Source organism: Pezoporus occidentalis, unplaced genomic scaffold (assembly GCF_034315485.1).
Source record: "Pezoporus occidentalis ecotype Australia unplaced genomic scaffold, CSIRO_AGI_Poc_V1 ctg4, whole genome shotgun sequence".
Taxonomy (NCBI): Eukaryota; Metazoa; Chordata; class Aves; order Psittaciformes; family Psittacidae; genus Pezoporus; species Pezoporus occidentalis.
This window is the reverse complement of record NW_026915724.1, coordinates 12,445,087-12,458,303: the sequence shown is the minus strand read 5'-3', so window position 1 is coordinate 12,458,303 and position 13,217 is coordinate 12,445,087. Positions and strand designations below refer to the sequence as shown.

Below are 13,217 nucleotides of genomic sequence, written 5' to 3'. Positions count from 1 at the left end.
TTTCCAGGTCTGTTTCTGTTTGGGCAAAAGAAGTAAAGGAAAGAACTTCCCAAATGACAAACTTCCCAAAGGACAAACTTAAATGAATTATCAAAGGAGCCTGAAGATTCATGTGAATGATTAAAGTAACTTAGTTGCTGGAAGAGCTGTCACACCATTTTGGATATCCTGTAGACATGCAGACAATAAGTTCATTGCCAAGGCAAAGGGGAGCAATTTCAAATAAGATCAGTTTGAAGTCCTTCTTCCATTTGCGATTTAAGGAAAAATGTTTGCAGAAACGTGGGTTGTTCCCCCTTTAGGCATTTCATGTTACAGAATTTTATGCCTTTGTTGTGCCGTTGTTTACTTTTGTGTTGTCTCAACGGCCATGTTATCCAAACCCCCCTTGCTTTGGCTTTGTTTTTTAAAAATTCCTCTCTCATTGCTCCCCTGACCCCTTTCTGTAAGTAACCATTGTGGTTTGGCTGCTTCTTGGTCACTGGGATGAATCACTACCCCAGAAAAGAGCACCTCCTTTCAGCACGCTCTTTCTGGCTTTTATACAGTGCATGGGGGTCTCACTTTTGGCTGATTTACTCCACAGGGCAGAAGAGAGCTTTGTGCTTCCTCCATCTTGACAATTTTGGGTTAAAATTCCTTTTGGCAGCCTGACCCTGTGTTGGGATAGGCACTCAGTAAGGATGTGTGTTTTTGCAAGGTGATTGGTAGTTCCACTTCTGTAATCAAGCTAAACATGTCCAACAGGCCTGAAAAGAGAGAAGACCAAAGCTTGTGTATGCTACGCGGTGTTGGTTGCTGTGGCTTAGTTCTAACAGAGATGGGTGTCGGGCTCTTTGCCACAAATCCAGAATTTTTTCTTTTCTTCACAAGATGTAAAAGGGAGGCTGAGAAGCGTGCAGGCACCATAACAGCAAGTCTCTAGTCACTCAAGCTGAGAGACTACTATGTGCCAGGGCTTTTAGGCCATTTGCAAGCTTTTTTTCTGTATGTAGTGCTGCAACTTCCCCGTGAAATTTCCTGTTTGGGCAAAGAGGTGATCTGGATAGTTGAGAGAGAGAGAGAGAAGGGTGGGGGGAAAAATGAAAACCCAAACCTTTTCCTGTCAACATCTGCTGGTTGTATGGGGATTGTGTGAAAAATAGTGCTTTTCTGAGTTGCATTCAGGCAACTTTTCCTGTCGATAGGAGAGGACACTAACAGTATTTGAAGCAAATTCATGTAGATTACTTCTGTAACTTCTGAAATTTTGTTTTCAATACATTTTCCATTGCTTTCTTTCCCTTGCAGCTCTTTACCTAAAATGCAGAAGCATATTATTCTGTAGGATTTGTAATCTTATACAAGGATATTCAAGATTTGTTGGCCTAAGATTAAGATTTGAGATTGGATTACAAGTGAATTTGAGTAATAAACTGATAATAAACCCAAACCATTGATGTTTCCTTCCAAAATACTCCTTCCTCTTAGGGGAAAGTGACCTTCAAGTGAGAATAGTTGTTCAGTTTGCTGAGGCAAGTGGAACACACACGTGAGGGGAGGAGACGAGCACAGGGCTTCACACGCAACACCACATTTTGAGGAAGGCTGAATGGTTTACAGAAGAGGACATAAACAACGACTTCCCTCACTTCCAGTTTCAGTGACTAGTTGAGGTGATGAGAAGAAAGGATTTTAGCAGCTTGAATACCATGAGGCTTGCACAAAGAATTATCTCTGTGGATGAAGAAAACAAGGGTAGTCCCTTCACAGGGTTTCATTTTACCATGCAAAATTCTTCTAAAAACACAAAAACCTGAGCTGTGCCAGTTGTTGCTTATTTTCTTAGCTCTTGATAGTTTACTGCTTTAAAGTTAATGCTATAAATTAGAGAGATGGCGAGTCAACAAATCTGTATTTCTGTTTTTTTTCGCTAGCCAACTGTCTGAACTTGTTGCAGCATTGGGAAAGAAAGAAAAAAACCAATGTAAACTTGTCTTTTTAAAACAAGAATTCTTTGTATTGTTCTTGTTTTCTTATGAGAAACAATAATGGCATGCACACTTCAAGTAGCTTACATATGCTCCTATAAAGAATGTGTAATGTTTAAAGCACAGCCAAATTCAGCAGCCTTTTTATAATGAATATAGATGTGGCAAAAAAAGCCATCATGCTTGCAAGACTTGGTGTGTTTTTGAGGGAAAAAGTCTTTTCAAAGGGCTTCAGAAGTTACCAGCTCAGGAAGAATAATGATATGTATAAATCAGAATAGCAACCAGATGTGTTCGTACAGGCTATGAAAAAGTTGGAATCTCCACCTGGAGATTGACAGTGGATTGGAAGGCTCTACCTGAGCATGCAGATCTGCTGAGCTGATCGGCAAGGAGGTGCACTGGCTACCCCAGCTGACACATTCCAATCATGCACAGCGTGGTAAAATTACCATCTACCCTGGCTAGCTCTTCACAATATGGGAGTCATGTACACAAGTTTGCTGTCCTGAAGCACTTTTCTTCATCCTGTAGGCCTCATAGGGTCTGATTGCTGGAGTTGCATCATCTGTCTCTAGAGAGAGTCTGTTCCATTTGAGAGCTTTCTGTTCAAGGCTACAGTGTTTCTGGAACACTTGAACAGTAACATTTTAACAAAATTCACTTGAATGACTTGAAACTGCATGTAGTCTTACCGATATCAACATCTGATGCTTTTCCATACATAAGTTCCATGGATCCTCTCCTTCCAGTGTGTTCAGCTTCCTGTCACTGTGTAGCAAGCGAAACATAAAATACGCAGTCCCCAAGAGATCATAATTTCTATATTTTTCTTCTCATTTGTCTTCCTTATTGGTAGTTATGAAGTTATTAAAACAAACTTTAGAGTTGTATTTCAGGCACTGAAGCCAGAATGTCTGAACATTTGTTTTTTTAAATTGTGCCCCTCAATGTTTTTCCTTTTCTTCTCTCCCGCCTGCTTTTTGCTTGTTAAGAGTCAAAGCAGACTGGCTTTCTTCTTAGCTTCCCTCTAGAGCTGCCCTTGGCATGGCCAGTGCGTCATCTGTGACCGTGTACATTCAGTGTTGATGTGGCTTAAATATATGCATCTGTTGTGGAGCCACTTTGTTTGCTCTGAAGATTAAGGGCCGTCACTCTGCCAGAGACTGTAGGTTCAAGATCTCAGGATCCATGACCTCCAAAGGAATGGGGAACTCCTTTGGTTTTCTTTTCTTTTAATTTTTAACTTTCCTGGAATTCAAAGTAATGCAGAACATCTGCAAAGTACCGCGTCAAAACATGTTTTGATGTCATGGTATACGACATGGTGTATGACTGAAGGCCAGCATCACCCTATGTACTGAAATAATAAGCAGAAATGAAAGGAATTAACCAGGAAAATGCATTCAGTGTGAAATTTGTTTGTACATCTCCCATGTGCTTGAAATATCTTGCAGCTTAATTTAGCTACTTCATGTCCACGTTGCAAACTGAAGTGAGAGACCAACAGCCCAGAGGTCATGTGGAAGTAAATAATCAACTGTGATGTAAGAGCAGACCTACTTAGGTGCTCAACCCAAAGGTTCCTCTAGCTTAGAATCCTGTTCCTGGAAGTAGCAAGAGCTACCAAAGTGACTAGGAAAAATTCTAACAGGGTTAACACTTGATAATATTTCACTAAAATATTCTCCAAACTCTCCTGACCATCCCTGACTCGGGGACTTTCTGAACCAGAACTAGTGTCTGTGTTCTTAGAACTTCTGAATAACTTTTTTCCTCCTGCTTACTGGTTGTTTTACTGAACCCACACACTATAGAACTGTTTTGATCTCACAATTATAAAGCATCAGGCTTTTTTGGAAATCATGCCCAGGTTTGTTCGATTTACCACTGCTGCCAAACAGACCTTTCCCTGTGCTTTCAAAGTTTCTGCTAAAAGTAGCAGTGAAAGGATGATGTCCCATTTGCCTAGGTTTGAATCAGGATTTCTTCATCTACCTCTCAGAAGCCTGAAGATATGGCTTCTGGGTATGATGGTGGGGTGATGCTGAATCTGCCTGTCTAGCCTCCTTATGGCAGGGCTGCTGTGGATGGCTTTTGGCAGAGTTTGTTTCGTGTCAATCATAAAGAGGCTTCACCAGAGATACTTTCCTGCTTAAATGGCTTATTCTTGCCACCAGTCAGTATTTCCTGCTGCTTTCCCTCATTCTGGACCACTCGTGAGTTCTGGAGGAACCAATTTCTTTGATCATAGTCCATCTAGCAATGATTTCTGTCTGATGCCTTCCAGCGGATGGCACTTACTAAAGCAGCGTTCTGCAAAGGGCTGATGTGACCTTTATGGGTGGAAACTAACCCAGCTCATCATGGGTGTCTGATTTTTCTTGTACTCCATCTCTTCTGTGACCAACATTTTGAATCACTAGTAGCCAGCATGTTACTGTGCGAAGGCTTTTTCTTCTTACACAAAATTCTGTTAGAAGCGAGGGAGCATAACAGGCCCTGGTGGCTGATTTCCCCTTCTTTTAAATGGCACACTTTAGAGGAGGCATGTTGTACATCCCAGGTATGTCTTCAGAATTCACACTCAACCATATTTATGAGAGCCTTTCTGTTTCTCTTTGTGGCACCTCGAGCCTTGTGCATCAGAGATTGAATTTATGCTTCATGCCCCTGGGATGAATAAGCTTTCTGTGTTCATGAGGCCAGATCTTTCAAATGGTCCTTGTGCCTGTGTCAGTGGATGTTTTCTGTAACTTCCCAGCTGACTCTGTGTGAAGGTGCTGGAAGGGGCAGCTGTTCCAGGACCACAGAGCTGCAGCAGCCCTCTGTCACCAGAAGCTCAGAGTGCCCAGGGCTTTGCTGAGAAATGCACCTATGTCTGACACTCACCAGGCAGCTATCCGGGTTTCCATCTTTATCTCCCTCAAGCACTGCTGCAGAGGCATCTGGCACCAAAGAAGTGTAGTCCTCAAATTGCTGTTTGAGTGGAGGATTGCTGAACACATACAGGCAGCTGTATGCCTACTGTGAGTGTGCATGTGAACTTGTCTTTCAGTGGCAGAAGAAAGGTTATCTTCAAGTAAGTAAACTGAAGGTTTTTTAAAATGAGCATTCCATAGGTACCTGCATTTCATACTCTTTCTCAGGGTCCCTGCACTATATTGCATTATGCCTAGAGACAGTGGTTGAAAGATAACACTAGGTATGCTGTGACTCATGTTTTCATTACTGTAGTGTGGTGTTTATCCATTATGGACACTGAAGATCAAAAAAGATGAAAGAATTTGGCCAAGACTTGTAGAACATGTACATCGATGGTATCAAATGTGCCTGTAGACAATGCACCTTGAACAGCTGGTATCTCTGTTCAGTGACTTCATCTTGTGTGTTCTTCCTGCATGCTGAAGGAGCTTCAAAGGACAGTCCAGCCTGGGCATGGTAGAAGAAAAGAAGTAACTGGATACTGTTTGAAACTGGCTTAATCCAGGCTGGTTGGGCTGTCACTGAAAACAACCATCTTCCCTCAGCCCTTTCCTGCCCCACCTCCACTCTTTCCATCGCTTCTTCCTTCTTCTCCCTAGTATCTGCTCATGTGCTTTGGTGGCCTTGCAGTTAGCTGGATTAGCTCATGGATTTTGTTAAAAACAAACCCTGAAGAAAGAAATTAATGAGTCATCTAGACAGCAGAATAGGAAATAAAATAATAATATGCAGTGTAGGAATGGGCAGGATTGCAGCACAGTTATTGCTTCCTCCTTTTTTAATTCATTTGAGAAATCATGGCAGTCAGGTGAAGTTCCTGACGACTGGAAAAAGGGGAATATAACCCCCATTTTCAAGAAGGGGAAAATGGATGGCCCAGGGAATAACAGACCAGTCAGTGTCACCTCTGTGCCTGGCAAAATCTTGGAGCAGATTCTCCTGGAAGGCATGCTAAGGCACATGAAAATCAACAAGGGGCTTGGTGACAGCCAGCATGGCTTCACTAAGGGGAAATCCTGCCTGACCAATTTGGTGGCCTTCTATGATGGGGCTACAGAACTGATGGACGGGGTAGAGCAGTTGATGTCATCTACCTGGACTTGTGCAAAGCATTTGACACTGTCCCACATGACATCCTTGTCTCAAAATTGGAGAGACATCAATTTGATGGATGGACCACTCGGTGGATAAAGAGCTGGCTGGATGGCCGCACGCAAAGAGTTGTGGTCAATGGCTCAGTGTCCAGCTGGAGACCAGTAACAAGTGGTGTCCCTCAGGGATCGGTGTTGGGACCGGTCTTGTTTAACATCTTTGTCACTGACATGGACAGTGGGATTGAGTGCGCCCTCAGCAAGTTTGCCGATGACACCAAGCTGTGTGGTTCGGTTGATACCCTGGAGGGAAGGAATGCCATCCAGAGGGACCTTGACAGGCTTGTGAGGTGGGCTGATGCCAACCTCATGAAGTTTAACCATGCCAAGTGCAAGGTCCTACACCTGGGTTGGAGCAGTCCCAGGCACAGCTACAGGTTGGGCAGAGAAGAGATTCAGAGCAGCCCTGCAGAGAAGGACTTGGGGCTGTTGGTTGATGAGAAAGTGAACATGAGCCAGCTTCAGTGTGCGTTTGCAGCCCAGAAAGCCAACCGTATCCTGGGCTGCATCAAAAGGAGCATGACCAGCAGGTCGAAGGAGGTGATCCTGCCCCTCTGCTCTCATGAGACCTCACCTGGAGTATTGTGTGCAGTTCTGGTGTCCTCAACATAAAAAGGACATGGAACTGTTGGAACAAGTCCAGAGAAGGGCCACGAGGATGATCAGGGGACTGGAGCACCTCCCATATGAAGACAGGCTGAGAAAGTTGGGGCTGTTCAGCCTGGAGAAGAGAAGGCTGCATGGAGACCTCATAGCAGCCTTCCAGTATCTGAAGGGGGGCTATAGGGATGCTGGGGAGGGACTCTTCATTAGGGACTGTAGTGATAGGACAAGGGGTAACGCGTTAAAACTTGAACAGGGGAAGTTTAGATTGGATATAAGGAGGAAATTCTTTCCTGTTAGGGTGGTGAGGCACTGGGATAGGTTGTCCAGGGAGGTTGTGAATGCTCCATCCCCGGCAGTGAAGACCAGGTTGAACGAGGCCTTGGGTGATATGGTTTAGCATAAGGTGTCCCTGCCCATGGCAGGGAGGTTGGAACTAGATGATCTTAAGGTCCTTTCCAACCCTAACTATTCTATGATTCTATGATTCTATAGTGTATTCTTCCTTGTTTAAGATTACTATGCCTTGCCATGAAACCTGCACCTCTGCAGGTTTGAATTTCTCGGGCTGTGATTCTGCTTTGCAAGTAAAATTAAATGAATGAGGACTTCAGCAAGTGAGAACTTCTGTGAATTATCCAAGGTGAAAGAGAACACTGCAACACCTTAAAGAGAGCTTTTCACATGGATGAACAAACAAGTAAACTTTTCTGGAAACTAGAAATTGCAGTGATCCAGCCCATCTCCTCACCCATAAATTCTCCCTTCACTGTGCCGCCACGTACGTTTGATTTATTTTTGATTGACATAATACAAGAGCCAAATGAATTGAAAATGAAGCTGCGTTCTGAACTTTGATGTTTCATCGTGTGCCAGGAATCCAAAGTGCTTTGCCATGTTGTTTGAGAGAGGATTCTATCAGCAGCAGTAATAATAATTTTGAAGTAATTAAATTAAACTATCTCTGTGCATCTAAATAAACAACTAGATTGTGGTTCTGTAGAATGTGCATGTGTGCCAAGTGTGAGACTTGGCTAGTTGTTGAAATTGGGCTGCTTTTAATGTAGAAGCATTCATCTTCATCTAGTATCAGGTCCAAGTGTTTGGAACAACTTTAAGACTGGCTTGCAAGAAACTCTGGTACCTTGATAGGGTTTTTTCCTCCAGTGTCTTTTAGAAGCTTTAATATAGGTATAGTTTTTAATTTACCCAGTATTTTAAACTGGTTTATAGTCAGAGGTATTTAAAAGAAAAATGTTACTAGGTTGTCCTTCATTGTCTTCAATCTGCTTTATCAGCTGAGTAACACATACGCTGCTGACCAGTAAGAATTGTCATCAATTTCTGCACATACAAAAAGCATAGTTTGGAAGTTATGAACAGTCTCTCACAGGCTGTCTTAAAACTTTTTTTTTTTTTTCAAATAAATGTTGGTGTGTTTCAAAATTGAAGTTTATAATTTTTTTGGTGACTTGGTTTTTAAAGCGAATGGAAGTGCACATTGTGCAGTATGTCTAGAGGGGAGAGGTAACTGCTCAGTTACTTTGAAGGCTGAGAATTCTTGTGGTTGGGAGAATTTGTTTATGCATGCCAGATGACTTGGGGTTGACAGAGGACCACAACTGCAGCTAGTCAGGCAAAACAGAATTCCAAGTGTGAATATTCTAAGTCCTTGCCTTTAGGCATAGAAAACTAGCCCACGCTCACACTTAGCAGAAGTGATTCTGCTAAGTTTGCACATAAGCAGACCTTAATGCAGTGCAGTATTTGGAGTAGCACTGCAGTGTTACAGCTTTCCCTGAGACAGTGATGGGGTGAGGAGTAATAGCAGTGGCAACCATCTCTCTTCATCGCCCAGCCTCGAAAAACCTGGCAGAAAGGACCACTTCCACTCTTGCTTCTCAGATCTGGAAAAGGAGGTCCAGCTTTAATGGCCTGGACAGAAATGGCTGATGTACATCGCATGGGGTACTTTTGGTTGGAACCCTTTATCCTGCTGGAAAATACTGGTTCATGGGAAACAGAATACTTTAAAGAAGCATGTTGCATGTGATGAAAATTTGATTCACATAAAAGTGGTTTCAAGAACGTTTCAGGTTTATATTTCAAAATTATTTCAGTTTCAGTATAAAATGTAATAAAGACTGGGGAATACAAAATAGGGACAAAATAGTTTCTTCTTTTTTTTTTAATTTCTTTCTCCTGTTTTTTTCTTTATTCTTTTTAGAATTCAACTTTATTAAACCAACCTGAAAAGTTTTAGGGCCCAGTTTCTTTGGTTTGGGTTTCTTGAGGGTTGGGTTGTTACTTTTTTTTTTTTTTTTCAAGTTTCTCATAAACTAGAACTCAAATATTTTGATTTATTTTCCAAAGGAAAGGCATTCGCAATTGTGAAATGGGCCTTAAAATAAACAAACAAATAACTAGTGCAGCTCTGCCATTAAGTTCCAGTATCACATTCACAGTTCCTGCCCTGTTTCTTCTTTGCTGTGGGAAGACAATAATTTATATCAGCTGTTTTTCTTGAGATGCTGTGCTTTTCCCAGCACAACTTGTAGATCAAAGTGGGTAGAATTGGGGCTTTGCTGTCCCTGTCCTCTGGCACTCTGTCTTTTCCCACTAACTGCTCATAGCATTTGACAGGTAGATAACAGTTCTCCCCTCAGCGACCAGAGTGCAAATCTGAGCAGGATTAAGTGAGGAGGAGAATCATTCTTGTGTAATCTTACAGTATAGATCCATGTCTGTCTGAGGAACCCCTGCCCTGTGCAGACTGCAGAGGAGCTAGAAGTAATTTCATTTAATCTCAAAGTTCTTTCTTGCTCAGCGTAGATGAAAATGCTTAGAATCAAACTGGGGATACTGGTATCTGTTCATGCTTTAAAACAGGAAAGCCTTTTGTATCCTGATTGCCTACTGATAAAACAGATGATCACTTTTGTGACAATTTTTAGGCAGTGCCTTTATCTTGCTTCCTGTTTCTCCGCATGCATCTCTAAATGTGAATTATCAGCTTTTAGAGACTTTCTACCTAGCAGGTACTATTCGAACTTGGTCCCTGACAGCTGTTGCTTTGAAAAAGATCAAGGAGGACAAACACATCCTCACGTTTAACACAATGTGGTTATTCGGTTTCCAAATAAATCTATTTTGTGCAGTATCTAATAAAAGAAAAAAAACTGAGCAAAAGTGAGTGAGGTGCAAGATTAAAAAGTTCAAATATGGTGGGAGAGAGCTTCTTGTAAAGAGTTTGTGATTTCTTTGGTGTTTAGGAGAAGTTCAGGTAGGCTTTTATTAATAGCATCTATAAAGAAAAGAAAACCACAAAACCTTAACGTTTTTTGGTGGGGCAATGTATTCTACTCAGATGTGTATTTTTCATAGTCAGCTCTGCAGAGAACAGAGGGATGCACATCTTCAAAGTGCTAGAATTAGAATTTCCTCATTGAGACTTTACACTTTTATTTTTCTTTTTCATTTACTTTCCAGATAAATCTGGTGTCTTAATTGTGAAGATATTAGAAATGCTTGAGGAGTGTACAATACAAGTTGCCATCTGCCAGCAGCTGGAACAGTCTCCTGATACTGTTTCATCCAAGGATGCTGTCATCAATGCAAGAGAACCAATACTCAAAGTCCTCTTTGCAAGAGAGACAGCAGCTCACCTGAAGAGCAGGCCACAGGATGTCATCCACATCTACCCTCCGTGGTGAGTAGGAAGAACCGGCCATGCGTGCTGTAGCACTGCAGAACAAAGCAGGGTTGGAAGAATCCTGGCTGCACTGTTGTGAGAAAGACCTCGGGGGTTAGGGGTAAGCAGGGCTCTCTTTGTGGTCATCTGTCTCTGGCAACTGGAGAGACATGACAGATACCTTAAAGACAGCTCAGATAACAACTAAATTTGTATCATAATGCCTCTGGTGTTGCTCAGGGCTTTGGTTTTGTTTTCACTTAATATTTTCATGTTTAGATCAGTAGAAAGGCCTGAGCAATGTCTTATCAATGGTAAGGCCAATAAAGTGCATACTTTCTGGTAGCAAAGTAGTTTAGGAATGCTTAGCTGTTGCTGTGAGTATGGGTATAATATTTCAGTGGAAAAGTCTGTATTAACTGTATAGTATTCAGCAAAAACAACATGCAGCTAAAAATGGGGGGGGGGGGGAGCCGAGCAACAGGAAAATTGGATGCACTCTACTCTTAAGGAATCAGTAGACACCATTTTGTTAGTTCAGTATTGCTGCTGCTGCTCTCACTGTCTTCAGTTCCCCAAATCCCTCTTCAGCACAAACCTTTCTGGAATTCTTCAAAATGTTTGGTCTGCATTTGTGTTTTTTTTTCTGAATTGGATTACTTTTTAAGGAGTAGCATAAAGTGATGAAATTTCTAGTAAGGCAGCTGGTTGTTGGTAGCTGTAGGTTGGAAGGTCCAACTCTCCATAAAAATCGAACTTTGAAGTGGCAGTACTACTCCTCTTTTCACTGTTCTGCACCCAAATTATAAAAAAGGAAATATATTTCTTACGTGTTTCAGCATTCATTGTCTGAGTTTTAGCCTCCAGCTGCAGCAGAATCCTGCCTCTAGTGTTTGATCTTATCCTTTTGCAAAATACTTCCTCCTGTTTGGCAAAGGTCTGTATCTGGTTTTTATCTTCATTGGTAGCTGAAAATCTTGGGGTTCCCCAGTTTGTAATCTTTCACTACTAAAATGTTATTTAACTGTCTTTGGAGGCAATTCAAAAGTTAAGGGAAGATACTTAATCTGAGGTTTATTATGGATACAGATGCAACTATTGATAATTTAAATGTAAATAGACTGGTAGCTAAGGGAAATATAGTTGAGTATTAATTAAGTCCTGGCTGATATGACGTCACTGGTTTTTCATTTCCTTCCATCCCTAAGATACTAATGGTGGTTCTCATTTACCTTTTCCTTCAACAAGCTTCTTGTCATGCTTTAAATTTGTTTTGTTTCCCCATTTTCTTCTTCTTTCTTTATCCTACAAACTTCCATCTTAGTTCCTTTTTTATCTTCAGATTTCCTCTGTTGTTTCTAAAATGTGAGCCACTGCATTTATGGTGCCGTATCTTTCTGTAGAGACCTTAACCTACACAAGGGTATTTGTACCAACAAAACTGATTTAGTCAGGGTATGATTCAACTTTATTTTCTCCTTTTTTTTTCTTTTCTTGAATGGTTACTGCCAGTAACAATGCTTAGCATGTATAAGTCCCACTCTGCTCTAGCTTGTTCCATGTCTGCTCTGGGAAGATGTAACTCTGCACTGCTACGATCCTTTCCAGACTACAAGCATCTGTAACTGCAGTAGTGTACTCTTCTGATTTGTTTAAATGCCATGACGTTCAGGACAGAACTAATTCCTATATATATGTAAACTGAGGTTTTTTGAGAACACTTCAGAGCTCTCTGTCTTCCCTGAAATACCACATTTTATTTGCTTTTGGTTTTTATTGTAGCAGGATGCGCTTTTCATGTAAGCAAGCAGTTATTTTGTAAAACAGAATGTTTGGGCAGGGGATATGTCTGCATTGACAGGGCTGCTTTCCCTAACCATGTGCATCTTAGGGCACTTAATAGACATTAGTCAGTAGTGCAAAACTGCATTATATCTCATCTCTAGTCCTATTTTCAGTCAGTTTGAAATTAATGCCAGTTGTCTTTTTTGTTTCCTCAACCAGAAGTCAAAAGAAGTTGGGCTGGATACGGTTAAACTAAACCTACTGGAGGCAGGGAGGGGGGAGGATGAGGGATGTTTTTGTTTTAGATTATTATTTGGCACTTTTAGTTTACATTATTTGGAAATTGGACTTGTACACTTAATGGAAGTTTCCTCTATCACATTTCCAAGGTTCTATTCTGTTAAACTCTTAATTGAGAGCTCTTGACTGCTGAAATGTAGTTTCTGTTGCTCTGCATTGAATTTGCACTTCTGTCATTAAAAACAGATACTGTTTGTATTAAAATGCTTTTTTTGATGGTTCAAATACGTGAGTAGTATAAAATCAAATCACCTAAATCTAATCCTGACATGATGAAATAAGCATATTTAGGTGTCTTATTGATATCACTAATTAAAAGCGAACAAAAAAAAAGAAGCAAGAACAAGGGGAGCAGTCCTTTAAGGACCTGTGTGTAGCTGGGACACAGAGCACACTGTGCATCGTCATCCTGTATTTTCAGATACTTGTATGGTAAGGCAGAATGGGATGAGATGGGGTGATTTATAAGTGGCCTACTTTAAAATAACATCCTGAAAGTAGAATTTCCTGATATCTTTAACATAACACCCTAGAATTATGTTCTGACATTGCCTTTTGCTTTCTGATGAGGCAGCTGAGTGAGTAGGTAGGATGCAGACACGCAGTTGCTGGCTTCTGTATATAATTATTTGTGAGCAAAATCTGAATGCCTCACTTCAGAGCCTTTGTAAAATTAGGCTTTGCTTTTGTAACTGTGTTTGTATGTGTTGTGAACTGAGTGCAGAGCTCAGT

General features: G+C 41.3%; 1 protein-coding gene across 4 annotated transcripts in view; it reads left to right on the top strand.

The window, feature by feature from the left end:
* The window catches only part of SPIDR (scaffold protein involved in DNA repair), a 206,012-nt gene that overhangs the window by 65,983 nt on the left and 126,812 nt on the right, over positions 1–13,217 (top strand). For all 4 annotated transcript variants that reach the window (XR_009967598.1, XM_062633442.1, XM_062633443.1 and 1 more), the window contains one exon: positions 10,199–10,418. Coding sequence is in view for 3 of the 4 variants with exons in the window: in XM_062633442.1 (XP_062489426.1) it covers positions 10,199–10,418 (220 nt within the window). In the remaining variant the exon portion in view is untranslated. The remainder of the gene's footprint in view (positions 1–10,198; positions 10,419–13,217) is intronic.